This window comes from Notamacropus eugenii, chromosome 6 (genome assembly GCF_028372415.1).
Source record: "Notamacropus eugenii isolate mMacEug1 chromosome 6, mMacEug1.pri_v2, whole genome shotgun sequence".
Taxonomy (NCBI): domain Eukaryota; kingdom Metazoa; phylum Chordata; class Mammalia; order Diprotodontia; family Macropodidae; genus Notamacropus; species Notamacropus eugenii.
In genome coordinates, this window is record NC_092877.1 from 70487048 (window position 1) to 70514573 (window position 27526).

General features: G+C 37.5%; 1 protein-coding gene across 2 annotated transcripts in view; it reads left to right on the plus strand.

Moving 5' to 3' along the window:
- NCAPG (non-SMC condensin I complex subunit G) overlaps window positions 1–27526 on the plus strand; it is a 65438-nt gene that overhangs the window by 16746 nt on the left and 21166 nt on the right. For both annotated transcript variants that reach the window (XM_072620340.1, XM_072620339.1), the window contains exons 6-14: window positions 380–572; window positions 1130–1279; window positions 3003–3143; window positions 3770–3893; window positions 7101–7190; window positions 7552–7731; window positions 19514–19624; window positions 20251–20370; window positions 25571–25810. In XM_072620340.1, the coding sequence (XP_072476441.1) occupies window positions 380–572; window positions 1130–1279; window positions 3003–3143; window positions 3770–3893; window positions 7101–7190; window positions 7552–7731; window positions 19514–19624; window positions 20251–20370; window positions 25571–25810 (1349 nt within the window). The remainder of the gene's footprint in view (window positions 1–379; window positions 573–1129; window positions 1280–3002; window positions 3144–3769; window positions 3894–7100; window positions 7191–7551; window positions 7732–19513; window positions 19625–20250; window positions 20371–25570; window positions 25811–27526) is intronic.

A 27526-nucleotide genomic window follows, 5' to 3' on the forward strand; every position in this document is an offset into this window, starting at 1 on the left:
TGTGGACATGTTCTCCTGGTTCTGCTCCTTTCATTCAGCATCAGTTCATGTAAATCTTTCCAAGTTTTTTTGATATCTGCCTGCTCATCATTTCTTCATGGAATAATAGAACTCTATTACATGCACCTACCACAGCTTGTTTAGCCATTCCCTAAGTGATGGGCATCCTCTCAATTTCCAATTCTTGGGTAAGGAAGTTTACTTCTGGACCCCATTTACCTCATTTGCAAAATGAGGAGGTTGTTCTAGGTAGTCTTTGAGGTCTTTTCTGTTATTTTGTGGATAATGAATTAACTCAACTAACCTTTATTGAAAATATAATCAGTAAAGGCCAGATGGAGATTGCTTATGTGGTATTTTTAAATGTTTATATGAACAGAGGCTGTGAAAGAAGTTATGCAGAAGAAACTTCTTCAGGCTTGGTTACATTTTACTGAAGGAGATATCTTACAATTTCTTCATCGACTGGATGTAGAAAACTGCCCTGAAGTGGCAGACTCAGTCCTGAAGGCCTCGTTTGGCATGATTCCTCTTAGTGAACTGATGGAAGTCTGTAAAGCCGGTGATGGCAGGTAAATAGAGAATCATTCTTTTTTACTCTCTACCTTTCCCTCTTTCCCCCTCAGACTTGTGAGCTTGTAGATAAGGAAATGAGATGCAGCTTTCCTTGATCAACACACGTGTGGGGGCAGCGTTCTGTTTCTGATGTGGCTAGATGACCATAATTGGCAGGTTACCACATTTAGTTTTATTTTCCATCTGTTTTTGAGAAGAGGGTAGTACCTCTGGTCTTACTTTGTCTCTGTCTTTCTGTAGTTATGTGACTGCTCTTTCCTACATAAAACTTCTATTCGATGTGTATCACAATCTATTCACTTCCTTTGCCCCTTTGTAATTACCTTAGTTTTATACTAGCCAACAGCTTGTTGCAGTACCATGTATTTGATCGTTTTGCTTTTTCTTTTAGAGGTGGAGATGGAAGAGAATAAAATCACCTTGTAGTTAAAAATTATAGCAGCCTTAAAATGTTAACTAATTTCCTTTAACTAAACTTCCTGTTTAGAGAATGTACTTTGTTAGGTTTTTACTTTTCAATCATAAATTCATTATCTTTTTTTTTTAAATCAAGGAAATTGATCCCTGTGGAAACACTAACCCCTGAAATTGCTTTGTATTGGAGAGTTCTTTGTGAATATCTGAAATCTAAAGGAGATGAAGGGGAAGCTTCCTTAGAGCAGATTTTGCCAGAAACTGCTATCTATGCAGAATATCTGCTGAGGTAAAAAGTTCTTTTTTCTTCTATCATCATAATATTGATTCTGAGAATAAAATTAAAGCTCTTAGTCACTAACAGGTTTTGAAGAAAGGAGAATATTCATAGTAACACTATTTGAGATATACTGTACTTGAGCATTCATATCTGGAGAAACTTGTAATTAAAAGTGTCATGGCTGCTCAGGGATGCAGTGATGGAGGGCTGGGGTGGGAATGAAGAAGACCCAAGTCCAGTAACTGATATTCATAAATCTTCTGCAACTTTAAAATGAAAAGAGCTGAGATTTGCATAAAATGTCAAGGTAGGCAAAGTTCTTAGCATCATCTCTTGAATCTTGCATCTGCCCTGTGACACTGCCAGCGTTATTATCATCTCCATGTTAGTATTGAGGAAACTGAGGCTCACGAAGGTGGCCTTGCCCATTGTCACACCTGCAGCAGTGGAGGAGACACAGTTTTTAAACTTGGTGTTTATTGTTTCCATGTTCAGTCCCCTCAGTTGGACTAGATGGCCCCTGTGGCTGTGATTCGGTGTCCTCTGTACCTCCTACATTGCCTTATTACAGTTGAGTCAAGTTGTATCGTAACCTTCAAGCACAATATACATGTCACTTGTAAATATTGTAAATGAGTGATTATGATGATACAGTTAATTTAATGTTTATGGTTATAAAGCACTTTCTGTACTTTGCTTCATTTAATCTTCTCTATAACTTTGTGATTTGGGTAGGATTGTTATATTCATTTGACAGATGTGTAAACTGAGATTCAGATAAGCTAAATGAATTGCTTAAGGTCACCCAGCTAATAATAAATGGGTACCCTGGGACTAAACCCAGGTTTTCTAACTCCTGACTTTCTTGCTCTTTCCATTTATGCTATCCTGTGTCTCTTATAGGAACCATCTATTTTTACAGAAATGACAGAATTATGAAAAAGAAAGTTTTTTGAATTAGAGAATCCCTTTTTAGAGACATTCCAAGATCCTAGGGTGTCTTAAACAATGATTGAAAATGATTGATCACTGAATTTTACCATGTCTGTCAGTCAATATGCTTATGTAATTATGAGCCTTGATGCCACATTCAATAAAAACATGTTGACTTTGTTCTCTTTAATGAAAGTAAATGGACAAAGGAGTGGATGAATTAAAGATAATTTAGTTATTTCAAACTGAATACCTAAGAAAATGAGACCAGTGCTGATGTCACAGAGGTTTTGTGATAATGATGTTGATGATGATGATACCTAGCGTTTAAGACTGTGCTTGAAGATTTTGCAAGTATTCTTAACAACCCTGTGAAGTAAGTGCTGTTACTCTCACTTTTCAGATGAGGAAACTGAGGCTGAGGGAGGTTAAGTGACTTGATCAAGGTCACACACCAGATAAATATCTGAAGTGAGATTTAAACTCAGGTTGTCCTGACTACAAGTCCAACATTCTATCCATGACAGAATGTATTTTATGCCGATATTTTAAAATTAACAACTGAATCTCAAATTAATTTTATACATTCCTGAATCACTTAGTATTTTATAAAAGCTCATAATGATAATAGTCTTTGCAGTAAATGGCTTCATTATAAACTTATCTGTATAAGTTCTGTCATACTAAATTTTAAAAAAGGAGGCTGGCCTTTTTCATGACCTATTAGTGGTTTAAGAAAGATATTGTCTCAATGTATTTTAAAAGATATTCTGCTTTTATTCAATTCTTTTTAATTTAGGTATATTCAGAACATTCCAGTTGTTACTGAAGAAAAAAGAGGAGATTTTGCCTTTATGGAAAATTTGATGACAAAAGACTTTATAGGTCAGCAGTTGATTCTAATTATCAAGTCCTTGGATACCAATGAAGAGGGAGGAAGGTAAGTTTAAATATATATCATTCATATTTATTTTGAGCCACTGGTTTCTTGTTCCTCTGCCCCTCTCCAAAAGGGAAATATTAATGAATTAACTTTATTTTTATTCAGTTTTGTTTTGATACAGGCTTTTTCTAAGAAACAATTAGCCTCTAAACAAAATGTATTTTCTGAAAATAGTTAAATCACCTAGGAAGGATGGTATATTCATTTCAACTTTAACTTCATATGTGTAAAAATTATAATCTATCTAGTTAAAACACTACCAAACAACTAAAATTGTTGTTTTTATTAATGACATTCTTATTCAACAATAGTGTGGCTTTTCATTTAAAAATTTGCATCTTTTAAAAAATTATTCCACCAACTTCTAGTTATATTTTATAAACAACAATTTCACTGTAGGATTTTGTTGTATCCTAATGACAATGTAAACAAGTAGAGCCCCTTTAAAAAGTATTTTACAGAAGGTAGAAGTTAGATTTTACTCTGTCTTCATAGATTTTTGAGTCATGGTAGTGTGTTCTGGCAGAGAATACAGATGAATGTAATTAAGGAAAGATGACACTTTAAAATCAAGTCATATATTGTCCTAATCAGGTTAACGATTTTTTTTTTTTTTAATGCAGAAAGCAATTATTGGCCATCCTGCAGGAGATTCTTACTTTACCAACTCTCTCGATTTCCTTAGTGTCTTCCTTGGTTGAGAGACTGCTTCATCTCCTTAATGATGATATTAAGAAGACACAGATTGTAAGCAATTTTTCTTTCTGTAAGAGTATTTATAAATATGAGTGCCAGTGCAGTATAAAGGATAATGTATTGAGCTTAGTGTAAGGAGAACCTGCCTCTGACACTAGCTCAGTGACCCTGGACAAGTCACAGTCCTCTGTGAGTTGCTCAGGCAACTCCCTAGAACTTATCCACTAAATCATGAGCAGTTGACCCATTGCCATTTAACTCAGTCACAGATCTCTGTGAGTGGTTTCATGTTCCTAGTAGCTGTGGATAGAATTGTCTATAATCTTATATTTAGACTGGAACTTTACTATGATGTCTTGTGGTCTGATAGCCTCGTGTGAATTAGTTTTGTCTCTTCAGCCAGATTGTAAGTATCTTGATGACAGTACCTGTCTTAATTTTTTTTTTTTATATTACCCCATAGTTCCTAGTGAAGCCCTAGGCCCATAGTCTCTCTTAGTCTATATTTGTCAAAACATTTTGAATTGGTGTAGTTTTGGAAGCAAGTGGCAAGTGAGCTCCCTAATCCATAGATTATGCAGCTCTTGGTAATTTCTCTGGCTGTCTCCCGTGCTCTCCCTCCTCTCTTCCAACTACTGACCTCTCTGGCTGCCTTTAAGTCCCAACTAAAATCTCACCTTCTACAGGTAGCCATCCTTGAGGGCAAGGATTCTCTTTTACCTCTGGTATCCCCATTGCCTGGAACATAGTAAGTGCTTAATAAGTACTTACTGATTCATTGAATGAATGACTGAAAAAGAGAGAATAGAGCCACTGCTTTTACTTCTTGTTCTTGTATCCTGTTTTACAAGACAATATGAAAAGACATTCTCTTCTCCATTTTTCATGGAATTAACAGGAGATAAGTTTGGATAACTTGAAAGGACAAGAAGGTTATATAGAAAAGAAGCAAAATTTAGTTTTATGCTGTTTTACTTTTTAGCACTTATTGACTTATTTTAACAGTTATTGATTTTTCAGGCATTGACTATGAAGAACAATAAACTCTTTTCAAATTCTTTCTACATATTTATTTGTGTGTAGGTGTCTTCAAAGAATTTTTGAGACATTCTATTAGATTAACTTTTTCTCTGTTTTTCTCCCCCTAGGCTAATGATCTAAAAATATTTAGTATAGTTTTCAGTAGCATTGTTTTATTATTTTTCTTTGGGGTCTGGATAGGACTTTTTTTGGTGCAGTAGTTTTCTATATTTGAATGCAATAAATCTTTAATCAAGCAACTACTGTATACAGAGTAATGTGATAGGCACGAGGACCCAAAAATAAATGCAATCCAAGTTGAGAAGATATATTTACACAAATGGCTGTATCACAAGTGATACTCTGATAAGAGTGAAAGTGAGGTCTAGGCAAAGCACCATGAGAAATTTGAGGATGGAGAGAATGCTTACCTCAGCTTGGGGGACTTAAGTAGAAAGGAATTGCATGTATCAGTGGATCATAGACTTAGGTTACCTGGTCCTGTCCCATTAGTTAAATGAGTAAATTGAGTAAATTCCTAGAGGTGAAATGACTTGCCCTAGATAAAATGATAATAAATGGTAGAACAGGGATTCCAACTTAGTATCTCTCGGGGAGGGGGACGGGAATCATCCTGAAGGTGTTAGAAGTGCTGTAACCAAGTGGAGAAAATCTTGCTGTCTCAGATTAGAGGAATCCAATCCATTTAAAAACAGATATATGGATGTTTCAAAGATCTTTTTAAAATAATTTTTTAAAAAATTAGAGTTGCCCCAAAGAACTCTCAAATGTCAAACTTTGCCCTTCCTACCTTTTCATACAGTTTACATGAATTTTAGAAAATTTTGATTTGAAAGGTATATATAATGTGTGTTTTCTTTAAAAAAACAGCTACTGAGAATTAAATAAGCCCACTGAAATTGTAAATGAATTATAATGCTGTGCATACCATTTACTGCGGGACAGTCTTCCTTGCATTCTGAAGTCTAGCAAGAGCTAAGATTGCATAGATGCTCACATTTTGAATTTATCTTTTAGTTTAATAAACATGATCTCACTAATTTTTATTAAACAGATCTGGGCATTTTCCATCACACTTTCTAAGTGACCATTTGTAAAATGATAGCTTCAAATCTAACTACATTGTTTTTTGCTTCATGAAAACATATTTAGGATTAATCATGAAGCATCATGGAAATAATCTCATTTGATTTTTCTTTACAGTAGGTAAACAAATATACTTTGTTCACAAGATTGTATTTCTTACTTTCTGAAAATTTTAGATCATTTTGTAAAATGTAACAGGGTAATACTATTTTCACATCTTTTGACTTTTAATAAATATCGTCTTTTTTCCCTTACATCTTTAAGCTTCCTTCCATAGCCATTGCAGGCATTAGAGAAAGTATGACAAAGGCATGGAAGCAGGAACAAGCAGAGTGGAAATGGGGCCGAGTGAGTGGTAGAGTTTAATACAGCTCAGGGAAAGCAAGTTGTCTGAAGTAAAGTGGGCAAGGGAAGTTGGATGGGGATGGTGGAAAGGTTTGGATGCCAGGCAGGAGTTTGTACTTTATTTTCTGGGCAAGGAGGATCTAGTGAATATAAGGCCTAGCAATGGTAGGTATTTACTAAATACTTATTGACTTTTTTAATGTAGGGAAGTAATATGAACACAGCAATGTTTTAGGAAAACTACTCTGGCAACATGTAGAATGTACTAAAGGAAGAGTCAGATGAGAAGCTGGCAGGCTAGTTCAGTCCTGTTTGTGATAAAAGCGGAAAGGAAGGAATCGGTGGAAGATTCATTGCGACTGTCCAGTCAGTAGAACTTGACTAGTAAATGAATGTACACAATGGCGAAGAATCAACAACGACTGTCAAGCAGTGGTGACTCAGCATGGTAGTACCATCAACAAAAACAAACCACGGGAAGAGATGGGTTTTGGAATGTACAATACTGACTTGTAGGTACTTGTGATACCTCCAAGTGCGATACTTAAGTAGTTCAAAGTTCAGGGCTAGGGCTCTGGGGAAAAGTTGGGAGCAGGATCATAAATTTTGAAGCAATTTGCAGAGAGGTGATCTCTGAAATTATTGAGAGTCAGTGAAAACATCAAGGGAGAGGGAGCAGGGAAGAGAATCAAGGAGGAAACATTGGGGGAAAAATAGGAGAGATTTTTTAAAAAATAGGAGACCCTTGGGAGAAAATAACCACCATGATTTCTTTGTTCTTACCAGGTTACAGAAATTATTTCAGAGATCCGGGAGCCCATAGTCACTGTTGATGCTGCTGAAGCTTCTGCTGAAGCAAGAAAAAAAGAACTCAGAGTAAGTCCCTTCCTAACTGAATGAAATAAATGGTCAAGACCAGGAGAGTTTTCACTTCTGGTTTTTGTTCTAAACGTCGTCAGAAAACTGTGCCTTGAGGGAGGATAAAGACGATTATAGCAGGCTTTAAAAATTCACATTTATTGATTAGATATTGTACTTTAAGAGCATCAAAATTGTGGTTAAATTATGTCTTTAAAAATGGATCCATACAGTTTTATCTTTCCAAAAATTGATGTCATTCTAGATTTTTGTCACTGAATGGTTTAATATATTAAACCTACAAATGTCACCTTACTACAAGTTTTAACAATAAATTTAATAAAGTTGTTATTTTTTTCAAATCTTCATCTTTATTTAGCTGGCTGAAGTTAAAGTAAAGCTTATTGAAGCCAAGGAAGCTTTGGAGGAATGCATTACCCTCCAGGATTTTAATCATGCCTCCCTATTAAAAGAGAAAATTAAAGAACTAGAAGACACCAGAATGGACCTAATAAAAGAAACAGAACAACTTGAGATTAAGGAGATTCACACGGAGAAGGTATAAATTGGAAGTATTTCTGATATTAAACTTCAACTACTATTAATCACCTCAACTAAACCTTCATTTCCCTTAATCAGAGCCAGAAACCGTGCAAGATTATGCTTTGGACTTGGGGAGTTTTATGAACACTCTGGCTTGACCATTAAGACCTGCCATTCTGGCTTGCTTTCCTGGTCTGTGGGAAGCCTTTATTTAGCTGCTTATCCTAATTAGCTACTATGTTAAACCCTTATGTATCCTACTAATCATAATGACCTGAAGTCTTTGTACTTCCTTTGGCTTCTCATGACTTCTCTTTTTTCTATAACAGAACAGGGCCCCTGATTAAGAGGGGGTACTCTAATTTCTTGTACCTTCCTCCCTTTGCAAAAAAGAACTGGTCATTCGCTTTCAGATCAGGTGTGAAATTTCGTCATGGCAGTGAAACTTCTAATATCATTCTCTCTAGCTAATGAACTCTTGACATCAGCTTGGCTTTAGTGCAAAAGTAATCTTGCATAAAATAGCTAGATTATCCTTTAGCAATTTTAGCTGTCTGTTAATATTTTTTAAAATTGTTTCTTAAAAGACCTATCTTCTTGCCTTCTGGGGATGTTAAGCGTCTTTGAACAAAAGACTTTAAAGAAGATTTATACTAGTTTCTTCATGTCATTTAACACTAAAAACTAATCAATAAAATTTATTCTCTCTTTGATTCCATAAGTGCCCATAGGTAATTTTTTAGTGTCTTAGTACCATAGTACATTAGTACATTGTTTTGAAATCTGTTATTGTACCAAAGACTTGGAAGTGCTTAAGAATATTTTTGTAAATTCTAGATGAAGTTACTGTACTTGGATTGTTTTAATCATGTTTGCTTTAAGATAAAATTTTAAGTGAGTACGTTATTTAATGAATGGTCTGGAATATTATTTTCATAGCATTTCATTGATCTTAATTTTCTTCAGCTTCAAAAAGTCTCAAGGTTTTGTGTATGACACACTTAAAACATGATTTTCAAAGTTCTTGCTGAAAAAGATGTAATTTTAAAATGCCATTAATTGCTGATTATAATTGGGAAAAGACTGGAATCTGCCCTCTCATGGGCAGGATCTCCTTTTCTCTATTTATTTATTTGTTTGTTTATTCGTTCATTCATTCATTCATTTATTTATTTATTATTTAACTTTTAACATTCATTTTCACAAAATTTTGGGTTACAAATTTTCTCCCCTTTTGTCCCCTCCCCCCACCCCAAAACGGAGCATTCTAATTGCCCCTGTCACCAATCTGCCCTCTCTTCTATCATCCCTCTCTGCCCTTGTCTCCATCTTCTCTTTTGTCCTGTAGGGCCAGATAACTTTCTATACCCCTTTACCTGTCTTTCTTATTTCCTAGTGGCAAGAACATTACTCGACAGTTGTTCCTAAAACTTTGAGTTCCAACTTCTGTTCCTCCCTCCCTCCCCACGCCTTTCCTTTGGAAGGCAAGCAATTCAATATAGGCCAAATCTGTGTAGTTTTGCAAATGACTTCCATAATAGTTGTGTTGTATAAGACTAACTACATTTCCCTCCATCCTATCCTGTCCCCCATTACTTCTATTCTCTTTTGATCCTGTCCCTCCCCATGAGTGTCGACCTCAAATTGCTCCCTCCTCCCCATGCCCTCCCTTCCATCATCCCCCCCACCCTCATTATCCCCTTATCCCCCACTTTCCTGTATTGTAAGATAGGTTTTCATACCAAAATGAGTGTGCATTTTATTCCTTCCTTTAATGGAATGTGATGAGAGTAAACTTCATGTTTTTCTCTCACCTCCCCTCTTTATCCCTCCACTAATAAGTCTTTTGCTTGCCTTTTTTATGAGAAATAATTTGCCCCATTCCATTTCTCCCTTTCTCCTGCCAATATATTTCTCTCTCACTGCTTGATTTCATTTTTTTAAGATATGATCCCATCCTATTCAATTCACTCTGTGCACTCTGTCTCTATGTGTGTGCATGTGTGTGTGTGTGTAATCCCACCCAGTACCCAGATACTGAATAGTTTCAAGAGTTACAAATATTGTCTTTCCATGTAGGAATGTAAACAGTTCAACTTCAGTAAGTCCCTTATGACTTCTCTTTGCTGTTCACCTTTTCATGGTTCTCTTCATTCTTGTGTTTGAAAGTCAGATTTTCTTTTCAGCTCTGGTCTTTTCATCAAGAATGCTTGAAAGTCCTCTATTTCATTGAAAGACCAATTTTTCCCCTGAAGTATTATACTCAATTTTGCTGGGTAGGTGATTCTTGGTTTTAGTCCCAGTTCCTTTGACTTCTGGAATATCCTATTCCATTCCCTTCGATCCCTTAATGTAGAGGGTGCTAGATCTTGTGTTATCCTGATTGTATTTCCACAATACTTGAATTGTTTCTTTCTAGCTGCTTGCAATATTTTCTCCTTGACCTGGGAACTCTGGAATTTGGCCACAATGTTCCTAGGAGTTTCTCTTTTTGGATCTCTTTCAGGCGGTGTTCTGTGGATTCCTTGAATACTTATTTTGCCCTCTGGTTCTAAAATCTCAGGGCAGTTTTCCTTGATAATTTCATGAAAGATGATGTCTAGGCTCTTTTTTTTGATCATGGGTTTCAGGTAGTCCCATAATTTTTAAATTGTCTCTCCTGGAGGGCGGAGCCAAGATGGCGGAGTAGAAAGACGCACATACACATAGCTCCGAACCCACAACCCACAGAACGGCTAGAGGGGACCAACTCACGGTGAATTCTGCACCCAGAGGCCACGGAATATTGGAGCGAGGGAGATTTCTGTTCCGGAGAGACCTGCAAACCTCTCGCGGGGGGTCCTTCGTGCTGTGGACTGGGCGCTGGGACTGGGAGCTGAGTGCAGCCCTGCAGCGGCCGCGACACCGTGAGGAAAAGATCTGAGCGGGCTACGGAGACGGGATATCCTGCGGCCACGCGGGTCCCTCCACCCACAGAGGGACCTGCAAACCTCTCGCAAAAGGTCCGTCGCGCTGCAGACGTGGAGCCCAGCCCAGACCTGCGGCAGCCGCAGCTCCGAGAGGTACAGATCCGAGCAGGCTTCAGGGATGGGATCTCCAGCTGCGGCACAAGCCCCTCCACCCACAGGTGACGAGAGTTGGTAAGAGAGTCTCTTTGGCGGGTCGAGAGGGGAGTGGGGTGCCCCCATGGCTCGGGCCCCCCCGGGAGATAGAAGCTGAGAGGCGGCTGCAGACAGGGGCTCCCCAAGCGGCGGGAGCCTGGATCCATTGTGGAAGGTCTGTGCATAAACCCCCTGAGGGAACTGTGCCTGAGAGGCGGCCCTGCCCCGACCTGACCATCTGAACTTAATTCTCACACTGAATAGCAACCCTGCCCCTGCCAAAAGCCCTAAGGCGGGAAGCAGCATTTGAATCTCAGTCCCCAAACGCTGGCTGAGAGGATCAGGAGGTGAGGTGGGTGTGAAGAGAATATTCAGAGGTCAAGCCACTGGCTGGGGAGAATGCCCAGAAAAGGGAAAAGAAATAAAACTATTGAAGGGTACTTTCTCGGAGAAAAGACACTTCCTCCCTTCCTTTCTGATGAGGAAGAACAATGCTTACCATCGGGCAAAGACACAGAAATCAAGGATTCTGTGCCCCAGCCCACCCAATGGGCTCAGGCCATGGAAGAGCTCAAAAAGAATTTTGAAAATCAAGTTAGAGAGGTGGAGGAAAAACTGGGAAGAGAAATGAGAGGGATGAAAGAGAAGCATGAAAAGCAGATCAGCTCCCTGCTAAAGGAGAACCAAAAAAATGTCGAAGAAATTAACACCTTGAAAACTAGCCTAACTCAATTGGCAAAAGAGGTTCAAAAGGCCAATGAGGAGAAGAATGCTTTCAAAAGCAGAATTAGCCAAATGGAAAAGGAGATTCAAAAGCTCACTGAAGAAAATAGATCTTTCAAAACTGGAATGGCACAGATGGCTGCTAAGGACTTTATGAGAAAGACAGATATCACAGAACATAGCGAGAAGATTGGAAAAATGGAAGATAATGTGAACTATCTTATTGGAAAAACAACTGACCTGGAAAATAGATTCAGGAGAGACAATGTAAAAATTCTGGGACTACCTGAAAACCATGATCAAAAGAAGAGCCTAGACATCATCTTCCATGAAATTATCAAGGAAAACTGCCCTGAGATTCTAGAACCAGAGGGCAAAATAAATATTCAAGGAATCCGCAGAACACCGCATGAAAAAGATCCAAAAAGAGTAACTCCTAGGAACATTGTGGCCAAATTCCAGAATTCCTAGGTGAAAGAGAAAATATTGCAAGCAGCTAGAAAGAAACAATTCAAGTATTGTGGAAATACAATCAGGATAACACAAGATCTAGCACCCTCTACATTAAGGGATCGAAGGGAATGGAATAGGATATTCCAGCAGTGAAAGGAACTAGGACTAAAACCAAGAATCACCTACCCAGCAAAACTGAGTATAATACTTCAGGAGAAAAAATGGTCTTTCAATGAAATAGAGGATTTTCAAATTTTCTTGATGAAAAGACCAGAGCTGAAAAGAAAATTTGACTTTCTAACACAAGAATGAAGAGAACCATGAAAAGGTGAACAGCAAAAAGAAGTCATAAGGGACTTACTAAAGTTGAACTGTTTACATTCCTACATGGAAAGACAATATTTGTAACTCTTGAAACTATTCAGTATCTGGGTACTAGGTGGGATTACACACACACACACATGCACACACACATGCACACATACATAGAGACAGAGTGCACAGAGTGAATTGAAGAGGATGGGATCATATCTTAAAAAAAAAAATGAAATCAAGCAGTGAGATAGAAATATTGGGAGGAGAAAGGGAGAAGTTGAATGGGGCAAATTATCTCTCATAAAAGAGGCAAGCAAAAGACTTATTAGTGGAGGGATAAAGAGGGGAGGCAAGAGAAAAACATTAGGTCTACTCTCATCACATTCCACTAAAGGAAAGAATAAAATGCACACTCATTTTGATAGGAAAACCTATCTCATAATACAGGAGAGTGGGGGACAGGGGCACAAGCAGGGTTGGGGGGGAGGATGGAGGGGAGGGCATGGGGAGGAGAATGCAATCCGAGGTCGACACTCATGGGGAGGGAAAGGATCATAAGAGAATAGAAGTAATGGGGGACAGGATAGGATGGAGGGAAATATAGTTAGTCCTATACAACACAACTAGTGTGGAAATCATTTGCAAAACTACACAGATTTGGCCTATATTGAATTGCTTGTCTTCCAAGGGGAAGGGGTGGAGAGGGAGGGAGCTAAAGAAGTTGGAACTCAAAGTGTTAGGATCAAATGTAATGTTCTTACCACTGGGAAATAAGAAATACAGGTTAAGGGGTTAAGAAAGCTATCTGGCCCTACAGGACAAAAGAGAAGATGGAGACAAAGGCAGAGAGGGAGGATAGAAGAGAGAGCAGATTGGTCACAGGGGCAACTAGAATGCTTGGGTTTGGGGGGGGGGGAGGGGATAAAAGGGGAGAAAATTTGTAACCCAAAATTGTGTGAAAATAAATGTTAAAAGTTAAATAAAAAATAAATAAATAAATAAATTGTCTCTCCTGGATCTATTTTCCAGGTCAGTTGTTTTTCCAATGAGATATTTCATATTATCTTCCATTTTTTCATTCTTTTGGTTTTGTTTTGTGATTTCTTGGTTTCTCACAAAGTCATTAGCCTCCATCTGTTTCATTCTAATTATGAAAGAACTATTTTCTTCAGTGAGCTTTTGGACCTCCTTTTCCATTTGGCTAATTCTGCTTTTGAAAGCATTCTTCTCCTCATTGGCTTTTTGAACCTCTTTTGCCAGTTTAATTAGCCTATTTTTCAAGGTGTTATTTTCTTCAGCATTTTTTTGGGTCTCCTTTAGCAGGGTGTGGACCTGCTTTTCATGCTTTTCTTTCATGTCTCTCATTTCTCTTCCCAGTTTTTCCTCCACCTCTCTAACTTGATTTTCAAAATCCTTTTTGAGCTCTTCCATGGCCTGAGCCCGTTGGGTGGGCTGGGATACAGAAGCCTTGACTGCTGTGTCTTTTCCTGATGGTAAGCATTGTTCTTCCTCATCAGAAACAAAGGGAGGAAATACATGTTCACCAAGAAAGTAACCTTCTATAGTCTTATTTTTTTTCCCTTTTCTGGGCATTTTCCTAACCAGTGACTTGACTTCTAAGTATTCTCTTCACACCACTTTGCCTCCAGATCCGCCCAGCCAGTGCTTGGCGTCTGAGATTCAAATGCTGCTTCCCAGCCTCGGTGCTTTTGTTGGGGGCAGGGCTGCTATTCAGTGTGAGATTAAGTTCAGGTGCTCAGGTGGGGGCAGGGCCGCCTCACAGGGCTCAGTTCCCTCCAGGTTTATGCGGAGACCTTGAACAGTGGATCCGGGCTCCTGCCTGCTTGGGGAGCCCCAGTCTGCTGCTGCCTCCACTGCTGCCTGCCGAGGGGGCCTGAGTTATGGGGGCACCCCACTCCCCTCTCGGCAAGCCGAGAAAACCCTCTCACCAACCTTTGGGGCTCGTTGGTGGAGGGACCTGCACGGCCGCTGGAGATTCCGTCCCTGAGTTCTTCTCGGTGTCGTGCGGCCAAGGCAAGGCTGGGCTCGGCTCCGGGTCTGGGGCGCGATGGACCTTTTGCGAGAGGTTTTCAGGGCTCTCTGGAACAGAAATCTCCTCCGCTCCATTGTTCTGTGGCTTCTTTGGCTCCAGAATTTGTTGGGAGTTCTTCTTTATAGATATGTTATGGGCTGCGGGTTCAGAGCTAGCGTATGTGTGTCTTTCTACTCTGCCATCTTGGCTCCGCCCCGCTCCTTTTCTCTTTAACTGTAGTTTAGCTATGCCAGTCTATTAGTTCATGTCCATTTTGTCAACTCAGTATAAATGGTGTTCTAGGATAACACTGCTCTAAGTATGTTTTGGGGGGTTTTTTTGTTTGTTTATGAAATACTTTAGCTATTCAGTGTATCTTCCACTTTTTTTAAATCACATTTATTAAAAGAGGAGTAATTTTTTTCTAATTTCAGCTTTGATTTGGGGGTTCGACTACTTTTATTTTTTATTTAATTTTTATTTATTTTGTTAAGCATTTCCCAATTACATTTAAAAAATTTTAACAGTCATTTTTTTAAAAAGTATTCCAAAATCTCTCCCTCTCTGCCATCCCTTCTTGAGAAGGCAAGCAGTTTTTTATTGATTATACATGTGAAGTAACACAAAGCAATATTTCCATATTAGTAATGTTGCAAAAAAACACACAGTGAAACAATAAAAAAAGAAAGTTAGAAAATTATGCTTCAATCTATAGTTGGTTCATTTGATTGTGTCTTTGGAGGTAGGTAGCATTTTTCACCATGGGTCCTTTGGAACTGTCTTGGATCATTGTCTTGATCAGAGTAGCTAAGTCTTTCACAATTAATCATCCTTGAAACAATGCTCTTAACTGTGTACCGTGTTCCCTGTCCACTTCATATGTGATACACTTTGTATCACTTCATATGTCTTCCTAGGTTTTTTTTATAAGACAAGTGTTCTGTCTCGGTCATATACCACAACTTGTCTGGCCATTCCCTAATTGATGGACACCCTCTTGATTTTCAGTTCTTTGCCACTACAAAAATACCTGCTATAAATATTTTTGTACAAATAGGTTCTTTTCCATGATCTTTTTGAGATACAGACCTGGTGGTGGTATTGCTAGGCCAAATAATATCCACAGTTTTATAACCGTGTGGGCGTACTAAGAAATTGTTCTCTGGAAAGTTTGAACTAATTCGCCAATCTACCAGCAATGCTTTAATGTTGTGGTTTTTCTGTATCTCTTAGCATTTGTCATTTTTCCTTTCTGTCATGTTAGCCAATCTGATAGATGTGAGGTGGTATCTCAGGGTTGTTTTAATTTGCATTTCCTAAATAGGTAGTGATTTAGAACATTTTATTTCCCATAATCCTCTCTCTCTCTTACTTGGTCATAAACTCTTCTTTTATCTCATATGACAGGTATATTTTTCCATGATTCTTTAGTTTTCTTATATCATCCTTTATGTATAGATCATTTATCCATTTTGATGTTGTGTTGGTGTACAATATGAAATGTTGATCTGTGCCTGGTTTCTTCCCAACTGCTGTCTTATTTTCCTGGCAATTTTTTGTCAAGTGTTGAGCTCTTACCCCATCTTTGGGTTTATCAAATACTAACTTACTACAGTCATGTATTACTGTCTGTTGTGTAGCTAATCCATTCCACTGATCCACACCTCTATTCTTAGACAGTGCCAGATTGTTCTGATGATTACTGCTTTATAATATAGTTTGAAATCTGGAACTGCTGGGCTGTCTTCCTTCGTGATTTTTTTTTCATTGTTTCTCTTGATATTCTTGATCTTTTTTTCTTCCAGATAAATCTTATTACTGTTTTTTCTGGCTCTATGAAATAATTCTTTGGTAGTTTGATATGGCACTGAATGAGTAAATTAATTTAGGTATCATTGTCATTTTTATTATATTGGCTCAGCTTCCCCATGATCATTAATATTTCTCCATTTGTTTAGATCTGGCTTTATTTGTTGAAAAGTGTTTTGTGTAAATATAGTGTCTGAGTTTGTCTTGGCAGATAGGCTCCCAGGTATTTTATATTATGTTCTTTTAAGTGGAATCTCTTCATCTCTTCCTGCTAGAGTTTCTTGGTAATATATTGAAATGCTGATGATTTGCATTGGTCTGTTTTATATCCTGCAACTTTGCTGAAGTTGCTAATTGTTTCAGCTGGTGTCTGTCGATTCTCTAGGATTCTCCAAGTATACCATCATATCACTTGCACACAGTGATAGTTTTGTTTCTCCAGTGGCTATTTTATTCCTTAAATTTTTTTCTTCTCTTATTGCCATAGCTAGCATTTCTGATGATAATGAACATCCTTACTTCACCCTGATCTTACTGGGAAGGCTTTAAGCTTATTCTCATTAAAGATAATGCTTGCTTTTTGTTTTAGATTGATACTGTTTCTCATTGTAAGAAAGGCTCCACTGATTCCTGTGCTTTCTAGTGTTTTTTAAAAGGAGTGGGTGTTGTATTTTGTCAGAAGCTTTTTATTCATCTCTTGATAAAAACGTGATTTTGTTATCATTAATACAGTCACTTATGCTGATAGTGAATTGATATTTGAACCAGCCCTACACTCCTATTATAAATCTCACCTATTCATAATGTATGATTTTTGTGATATATTGCTATAATTTCCTTGCTAGTACTTTATTTAAATTTTTTGTATTGATATTCATTAAAGAAATTGGTCTGTAGTTTTCTTTCTTTGTTTTTGCTTTCCGTAATTTAGGTAACAGCACCATATTTGTGTCATAAAATAAATTTGATAGAACTCCTTTACTTATTTTTTTCAAATAGTTTATATAGTATTGGGATTAATTATTCTTTAATGTTTGATAAAATTCACTTGCAAATCCATTTGATCCTGGGGATTTTTTCTTAGGCAGCTCGTTGATTATTTGTTCAATTTCTTTTTCTAAGATAAGGTTACTGAAGTATTCTATTTTCTCTTCCGTTAATCTGGGCAGTTAGTATTTTTCTAATTATTCACCCATTTCATATAGATTGTCATTTTTGCTGGCACATAATTGAACAGAGTAACTCCTAATACTTTCTTTATTTTCATCTTCATTGGTGGGGTATTCACTCTTTTCATTTTTGGTGCTTGTAATTTGTTTTTTTTTCCTTTTTTCTTTTTAATCAAATTAACCAATGTTTATTAATTTCCTGCGTTCTTTTTCCCCATAATTCTAGCTCCTAGGTTTATTTATTAGTTCAGTGCTTTTTTTTCACTTTCAATTTTATTAATTAATCATTTGATTTCAGGATTTCTATTTTGGTGTTTAATTGTAGATTTTTAATTTGTTATTATAGTTTTTTTTAGGTCCATGCCCAATGACGTACACACTAAGAGATATACATTTTCCCCTGAGTACTGTTTTGGCTGTATCCTACAAATTTTGAAATGTTGTCTCATTGTTACTCTCTGTAATGAAATTATTGATTGTTTCTGTGGTTTGCTCTTTGACTCACTCATTCTTTAGGTTTAGATTATTTAGTTTCCAATTAACTTTTAATCTTTGCTTCCTTGGACCTTTATTAAATGTAATTTATATTGCATTATGGTTTGAAAAATGGTGCATTTAACATTGTTGCTTTTCTTTTTTATGCGGAGATCCAGCATATCTAAGGTTTTTCTTTTCTAAGATTCTGTTCATCTCCTCTACTTCTCTTATTTATTTTATCTAGGTTTGATAGAGAAGGTTGAGGTATTCTACCAGTATAGTTTTACTGTCTATTTTCTCCTGTAATTCATTTAACTTTTCTTTTACGAATTTTAATGTTATACTTTTTGGTGCATATATGTTTAGCATTGATACTGTTTCATTTTTTTAATGGTTCATTTTAGCAAGATGTAGTTTCCCTGCTTTTTATCCCTTTTAACTAGATCTGTTTTTGCTTTTGTTTTGTCTGAGATCATGATTGCTACCCCTCCCATTTATTTTTTACTTCAGCTGAAATATAATAGATTTAGCTCCAGAACCTTATTTTATCTCTGCATATGTCTCTGTTTCAAGTATGTTTCTTATAGACAGTATATTGTTGGATTCTGATTTCTAATCCATTTTACTGTCCACTTCCATTTGATATGTAAATTTATCCTATTCATATTCAGTTATAATTACTGTTTATTTCCCTCTGTACTGTTTTCTTATGTTTATTCTCCTCTATTTTTATCTTGTTCCCCATCTAAAGTGTGTTTTGCTTTTGACCATTGCCTTTTATCTTTCAACTTCCTATCTTTCTTTTATCCCTTTCTCCTCCTAATTCCTTGGTTAAGATAGATTTCTACTACCAGTTGAGCGTCTACAAATATTTTCCCTCTTTGAACATATTTGGATGTGAATGAAGTTCAAGTGTTACCACCCCACCCCCTCCACTGGAGGCACAAAGCCAAGGTGATGGAGAAAAGGCAGAGACTTGCTCGAGTTGTCCCCCAAACCTCTCTAAAAACATTAAATAGTGACTCAAAATAAATTTTGGGGCGGCAGAACCCAAAAAGGACAAAGTGAAACACTTTTTCAGCTCAAGACAACTTAGAAGGTCTATAGGAAAGGTCTGGTGCATAGAGGTGAGAGTGGAGTACAGGTGCAGGTATATGGTGAGATATTGGCCTATACCTAATTCCTACCATACATTTTTCTAATTTTCCCAGAAATTTTTTTTCAAATAGCTTGAAACTTAATCTTATCAGAATTAGCTCAAAGAGGGAATAAAATACACACTCATTTGAATATAGAAATCTATCTTTCCTGAAGGGAAATAACAAGTGTGTAGGGTAGGGGGGTGGGAACTGATAGTGCAGATTGGGGGAGGTGGCTGTCAGAAATAAAATACTTGTGAGGAGGAACTGGGTGAAAGGAAGGACAAGGGAGGATAAACAGGGAAATGGGATAGCAATTATTTCAACTACTTTAAAAAATATGTAAGAAAATTATTAATAAGGCAAAATAGTTTTTGAAATCTAGAGTTTTTCACTTTCTCAAGTGTTGTTGCCACTATTTAGATATTTTCTTGAAAACGTCCATTGCAAATTTACTGGTTATCAGCATAGAATTTAGTACTTCACCTTGAGCTTCATGGCTAGAGCTTTATAGCCTTATACACCTAATGAAATATTCTCTTCCACTTATTCTGAATATTTTTATTTTCTTTGATTTCAGAATGATCCTGAGACATTACAGAAATGCCTAATTTTATGCTATGAACTTCTGAAACAGATCTCTATTTCAACAGGCATAAGTGCAACTATGAATGTTATTATTGACTCTTTGGTAAGTTAGCAGTGGCTTCTAAAGCTTTATTTTGGTGTTCTCCCTTCTTCTTAAAACAGCATATTATTTAGTACTGAAAAGTATAGGAGCTGTTAATATTTTTTATGTGTGTAAAATGTTTGCTGTGAAAACCAGTGACTTGGGACAGGGGAGTGTCTTCTAAGTTAGAAATGAATGTAGCACATAGTTAGCCTTGCCTAGTAAGAGCTGGAGATGTTAAAACAAATCAAGGATGACAATGCAAAAGAACTTTGCTATATTATAGATTAGAGTATATTAACTGGTTTAATCTTAAGTCCCATTCAGAGGGAGTTTGTTACTGAAGTACACACAGGACCTATTTGTGAAATGATCATCACACCTATAAAACAGGGGTTCTTTACCTTTCTTGTCTCATGGACTCTTTTGGCAATCTAGTAAAGCCTATAGATTGGTCAGAATAATAGTGCATAAAGGAAAATATTATTTTATAAAGGAACCAATTTAGGACAGTTTGATTATTGTTTTAATATGTTAATGAGTTTATGTGGAATTATAATCTTATACAGGTTTTCAAGTGATTATTATTATGTTAAAGATTGATTATATTCATCTCAGTTGTTTTAATTTCTTATACTTTGTTTTAGATTCTTCCTGGAATAACAAGTATTTATCCTGTGGTGAGAAATATGGCTGTTTTATGCTTAGGTTGTTGTGGTCTGCAGAACCAAGATTTTGCCAGTAAACATTTTGCACTGTTATTGCAGGTAAAATTTAATTTTTGACAAGATTTCATTTATGCTTTTTTGGGATGGAAATGTGTACCTATTATAATCATACTTTAGTCTGGTTTCTGTTCATGTGGAACTCTTACTGTTTTTCCCCTATAGATAGTTTCAGGACTTTCATTAGAATGAGGAAATTTGTGCTTCCTTTAGGTTTAAAAACCAGATCCACTGTCTTTCCCAGATTGTGGTAGCCAAAATTGATTTCACAAATCTATATCCACATGTGTTAGATGATTACTATTTCACTTTGATGACTATTTCCATTATCCAGAATGTTGCTGGCCAGTAAGAACTGTTTTAGAATTTAGAACTAGATATTTTATCACAATTATATATGCACTGGGATATGGTTGATCTTTTACAGTTCTTGCCTTCAGAAAGTTACACAGGATGTATGTTCTTAAAGATCTATACAAGTCAGATTTATGTAAAGTGAGTTGTGGTGTCCTATTTTTTTGTCATTTTGTGCTTGCTTTTTCTTAGTTTTTATTGTCAGTGGCTTTTAGTGGGTAGCTTTAATTTTTCTGTTAATACTTCTTGTGTTCCTGATAGTCATCTATAATATTTCAGTAATCCACTGGATCCATGATATCATTGATGTGGGTTTTCCTAACTTTTCTCATCCTGTGCATTTCTTGACCTCATAAATTCCATAAATCTTCCACAGAGATTCTACCCAATACACTTAAGTCCTGCTTCTCTAAGTCTATTCTATGGGTAGTAGTTCAGTACTTGGCTGTTGTCCTCTTATTTCTTGCTTTCAGTACATGACAGACTTGATCTCTTCTTTCTTATAATACTATACAAAGAGAATCAGAAGAAATTTCAAATGTTTGTCCTGGAAGAGGAGTCATATGTGGACATGGCATGTTTGCTATCTTTAAATTTTTGGAGGGAGGGGTGGAGCCAAGATGGTGGAGTAGAAAGACACACATACGCAGGTTCTCCCCACACAGCCCATAAAATTCCTGTAGAGAGGGACTCTCAACAAATTCTGGAGCAGCAGAAGTGGAGAACAACAGAGTGGAGATTTCCAGCCCAGTGTGACCTGAAAGACCCACGGGAAACATCGCTTCCACCAGATGCAGAGTGGAGCCCAGCCCAGCCTTGGCTGGGCAGTGTGGCTCATGAACAGCCCTTGGGGGCAGAATCTCCAGTTGCGGAATCCCCAGTCCCAGTAGCAGTGGTTCCCAGATCCCTCAACCCACAGGCGCCAAAGGTCAGTGTCAGGGTATTTTCAGCTGACCAAGAAGGGAGAAGGGCCCTCCCATAGCTCCAGCAGCAGGCAGTGGCCACAGAGGCTGCACAGCAGCCTGTACAGACTGCTCCATTGTTGGAGTGTAAAAACCCCTGAGGGTACTGAAGAGCTGAGTCTTATCTCAGCCCTGTGTGGAGGCCCTGGCAGAGCTGGTCTTTGTCTCACACTGAATGGTGGCCTTACACATCCAATTTATCTGAAAATCAGCCCCCAGGGCTGACTTGGTGGAACTGGAAGCCAGGAGGCTGTGGAGAGGTAATTGCTAAGATTCTGGGCACAAAAATCCTTCTCTGCGTCCAGACCACTACATGCTTGATTGTGCCGTGGAGGAGCTGAGATCTCACAGATTCCCAGAGTATATCCTACTCTTGACAAAGGACCCAAAAATCAAGTAACTGGTTGGGGAAAGTGCCCAAAAAGGGAAAAAAAAGACCATAGAAGGTTACTTTCTTGGCGAACAGATACCTTCTCCCATCCTTTTGGATGAGGAAGAACAATGCTTACCATCAGGGAAAGACATACAGTCAAGGCTTCTATATCCCAAACATCCAAAATAAATATTCAATGGGCTCAGGCCATGGAAGAGCTCAAAAAGGATTTTGAAAATCAAGTAAGAGAGGTGGAAGAAGAATTGGGAAGAGAACTGAGAGAGAGATGCAAGAAAAGCATGAAAAGTGGGTCAACACCTTGGTAAAGGAGACCCCCCAAAAAATGCTGAAGAAAATAACACCTTGACAAATAGGCTAACTCAATTGGCAAAAGAGGTTCAAAAAGCCAGTGAGCAGAAGGATGCTTTAAAAAAAGCAGAATTAGTCAAATGGAAAAGGAGGTTCTAAAGCTCACTGAAGAAAATAGTTCTTTCAAAATTAGAATGGAACAGATAGAGGCTAATGACTTTATGAGAAGCCAAGAAATCACAAAACAAAACCAAAAGAATGAAAAAATGGAAGATAATATGAAATATCTCATTGGAAAAACAACTGACCTGGAAAATAGATCCAGGAGAGACAATTTAAAAATTATGGGACTACCTGAAAGCCTTGATCAAAAAAAGAGCCTAGACATCATCTTTCATGAAATTATCAAGGAAAACTGCCCTGATGTTCTAGAACCAGGGGGCAAAATAAATATTGAAAGAATCCACTGATCACCTCCTGAAAGAGATCCAAAAAGAGAAACTCCTAGGAACATTGTGGTCAAATTCCAGAGTTCCCTGGTCAAGAAGAAAATATTGCAAGCAGCTAGAAAGAAACAATTCAAGTATTGTGGAAATACAATCAGGATAACACAAGATCTAGCAGCTTCTACATTAAGGGATCGAAGGGCATGGAATAGGATATTCCAGAAGTCAAAGGAACTAGGACTAAAACCAAGAATCACCTACCCAGCAAAACTGAGTATAATACTTCAGGGGAAAAAATGGTATTTCAATGAAATAGAGGACTTTCAAGCATTCTTGATGAAAAGACCAGAGCTGAAAAGAAAATTTGACCTTCAAATACAAGAATGAAGAGAAACATGAAAAGTCATAAGGGACTTGCTAAAGTTGAACTGTTTACATTCCTACATGGAAAAACAATATTTGTAAGTCTTGAAACTTTTTTTAGTATCTGGGTAGTTGATGGGATTACACACACACGCACACACAGAACAAGGTGAATTGAAGAGGATGGGATCATATCTTAAAATAATGAAATTAAGCAGTGAGAGAGAAATATATTGGGAGGAGAAAGGGAGAAATGGAATGGGGCAAATTATCTCTCATAAAAGAGGCAAGCAAAAGACTTTTCAGTGGAGGGAAAAAGGGGAGAGGTGAGAGAAAGAACATGAAGCTTACTCTCATCACATTTAACTAAAGGAAGGAATAAAATGCACACTCATATTGGTATGAAAACCTATCTTACAATACAGGACAGTGGGGGAGAAGAGGATAAGCAGGGTGGGGGGGATAATGGGAGGGAGGGCAGTGGGAGGAGGGAGCAATTTTGGGGAGGGACAGGATCCAAAGAGAGAATAGAAGCAATGGAGCGCAGGATAGGAGGGAGGGTATTATAGTTAATCTTAAACAACACGACTATTATGGAAGTCAATTGCAAAACTACACAGATATGGCCTATATTGAATTGTTTGCCTTCCCAAAGGGAATGGGTGGGGAGGGAGGGATGAAGAGAAGTTGGAACTCAAAGTTTTAGGAACAACTGTTGAGTATTGTTCTTGCAACTAGAAAATAAGAAGTACAGGTAATGGAGTATAGAAAGTTATCTTGCCTTTCAGGACAAAAGAGAAGATGGGGACAAGGGAAGGGAGGGATGTTAGAAGGGAGGACAGATTGGTGATAGGGGTAATTAGAATGCTCGGCGTTTTGGGTTGGGGGGAGGGGAGAAATGGGGAGAAAATTTGGAACCCAAAATTTTGTGGAAATGAATGTTGAAAACTTAAATAGATTTACATTTAAAAGAAAAACAGTTATAAGGGTAAAAAAAAAATTTAAAAATAAATATTTGGAGGACCGTCATGTAGAAGGACTAGACTTTTTCCGGTTGGCCTTGGAGGGCCAAGCCCTCAAATAGTGGAAAGAAGTTATAGAGACTGATCTAGATTTGTTGTAATGAAAATTTCCCAGCAATTACAGGTATTAAGAAGTTGAATGGATTGCCTTAAGTGATAGTAGGTTTCCTTCATTGAGTCTTTCAAGCTGGGTAACTACTTGTTTGGGATGTCTTAGAGAGGGTGTTATGGTGAGGTACTCCTAGAGAGTAGCTAAGAAGTGACTTTCTTACCTGATTATCATATATCTCTGCCTCTGTTTCCAACCAACCTCTCCTACTCAGTATGTTCAAAAGGGAATTTGGCATCTTTTCCCCTAAGTTTCCCTTTTTTCTTGCTTCTTGAATCAATCGTATTGCTATCCTAACAGTCATCTAATGCTCTAATTCTTGTTATCGTGGCTTTTTATTCTTCCTCATCCTTCAGTACCCTACCCAGTCGTTTGCCAGGCACTGTTGATTCTCCCTCCAAAATCCCTCTTTTGTCCCTTATTTCTCCACTCCAGCTATTTGCACACTGGATCATATAATCATTACTTTTTACCTGTTAGAGTTTCCTGACTGCTATCTTTCCACTCTTAATCCATGCTTCACACAGCTGTTCTTTTATAATGAAATTATCTGGAATGCTCAGGGCTGACTGTTAATTCCCTACTCAAAAACTTTCGATACTTTCAGAATTTAATACAAGCTCCTTAGCTTGGCGTATTTAAGACTTTCTATAATTTGGTTCCATCTTCCACCTTTCAGCTTTTCTTCACATTCCTTTTTTTCATGTGTTCTGTAGTCTAGCCAAACTGAAGTTCTAGCTGTGCCCTGATATTGTTCTTCTGTTTCTTAATTCCATGCTTTAGTACAATCCATTTCCTTTTCCTGGAATGTCTGCTTCTCTCTACCTGTCAAAGCCTTCTGTTCTTCAAAGCCTCTTAGGTGCCACCAGCTTAGAAGACTTACCTATTTCTCTCCTTTTTTCTGTGTCTCCCCTCCCACCAAAGCTAGGTCTCTCTCAGGTTTTCCTAGAGCCCATTATTTTCATCTTATCTTTATCCCAATTGCACTCTCATGTTGTATCATAATTACTTATATGCTTATGTGCTCCATTACTCCTAGCCCTAATCTAGCCAATCTTCCCACTGGATTTCTCCTCACCTTAAATTCTCTGTATAGATGAAACTGCAGATGTGGTTTTAAAAAACAATCTCACCGTATATTGGTTGCGCACAATTGTTTAATCAGTGTTTGTTTGAATTGAATTTTCAGAATGCATTCATTCTCCATGCTGAGATACCCCAATAGACTTTTGTTGAAGTGCAAATTAAGACATCATCAGTGTTGTCTGACAGAAGTACATTCCTCTTCCTTTACTCTGACTTAGGTTTTGCAAATTGATGATGCCACAATAAAAATAAGTGCGCTCAAGGCCGTTTTTGACCAGCTGTTGTTGTTTGGGACTGAGCCATTTAAATCCAAAAAAGTCAAGGACCTCCAAAGTGGAGAAGCAGAGATAACTGAAGATGGTGATCCTGAGCACGAGCTAAAAATCAAAGCTGTGGAAGAAGAGACAACCACTGCTAAGAACGTCCTGAAGCTCCTGGCAGGTTTTTTAGACAGTGAGGTAAGAAACAGTTATCTGCCTGCTATGAAACATCCTTAGAAAGGATTGTTACTTTTTGTTTACATTATACACGGACTCTTTGAGTAGCATATATATTTCCTGCGTTGTAGAGTGTCTTTCAAACCAAATATTGATATTTATTTCTAATATTTTTGTGCTCTTATGTAAGAGCAATGAATACTACTTAGGGATTTCTTTATTTTACTTTCTCTTGCTTTTTATATGTAACTTGACAATTTGGGGACGCAGGCAGTGTTTCTTCCATATCCTTATGTGTTTAATTTGCTTTGGAAACATTTCTGATCACTGTATTGTTCATATATTATTTTGGGTGCATGTGTGCATTGGTCTTGTCTCCTCCAAAAGATTTAGAAGCTCTTGAGGGACAGTAGTTGTGTCAGGTGGTCTTCTATCTCCCTCAGATCTAGTAAAGAGTTGAACACTTAAGAAGTACTTATTGGTTGAATGGCTTATTCAGATTAGTTAATACTAGTAAGTACAGAAGGTGAAATGTTTTGTTCTTTTCTTGCAAGAGAAATGTCAAGAAAATTTAGATTGATTCGGTAATATCTCTTCCAAAGGATCATGTCATGTAGTCATTCATTCATTTTGCAAGCATTAATTTAAAACCTCCTATACACAAAATACTGTGTAGGCACTGGGGAATTAAAAGATAAAAATGAAGCAGTTCTTACCCTTGAGGAAACTCCTTGAGGAGCTTATTGACTGAGCAAAAATAACATGAACATAGAGATATAGAGAATAAATATGTACAGAATAAACAAAATAATTTCCATAGCTAATGTAACAGTGAACATTATAGATTGGAAAAATTAGATTACTAGAAACTAAGGGGGAAAATGGCTTTTGAATACTTTGTACTGTAAGCTCTTTGCAGGTAGGGACCCTTGTCCATTTACATGATGTTCCTGAGTACTCAGCATAGCCTAGAGCCTCAGTTAACGTTAGCTAAATTTTCCAACCTCATTTTCAGGGAAGCATTAATGGCTGTCGATCTCATTAGTGAAGACTATTTGATTTTGCTCAAAGGATATTATTAGAAAACAGCATGGTATAGTAGAAAAAGTATGGTAGGAAGGTCTGGGACTCAGGACAAGTCATTGACCCCATTCTGCAAAATGCAATGACTGAACTTGACCATCATTCAGGTTTCCTCTAGCTCTTTCCTTCAACCCCCTTTTAAAGACTTATACCTCAAGCTTCACCCTATACATGAAGCCTTTCCTGACCTTTTCCCTAAACTAACTTATATTTATCTTGTGTATGTTATGTATATTCTTCTGTAAATTCATGTCTCTCTTTCAAGAATGTAAGATTTTTGGGATAGAGACTGATTTTTTTTCTTTGAATCCCTTATCATGTAGAACAGTGCTTGGCACATGATGAACACTTAATAAATGCTGTTTGGTGTGGTTGATTGACAAGGAGGATTGTTAGGACAAGCTGAAGGGTCTTTCGTAGGATCATAGATTTAGAGCTTGAAGATAACACAGGTCACTAGTCTGACCTCCTCGTTTTATAGATGAGGAAAGGAAGTCCCAAAGAGGTTACCAAAGGCCACAGAGTAGCATAGTCAGTAACCACTGCCCTCTTTATCCAAATCCAGCACTCTTTGCACTATACCATGTGCTGCCTCCTTATCTGTCAAACCTTGCTAGAAGACCTGTTAGTTTACTGCTTTTATCTCTTCTATGC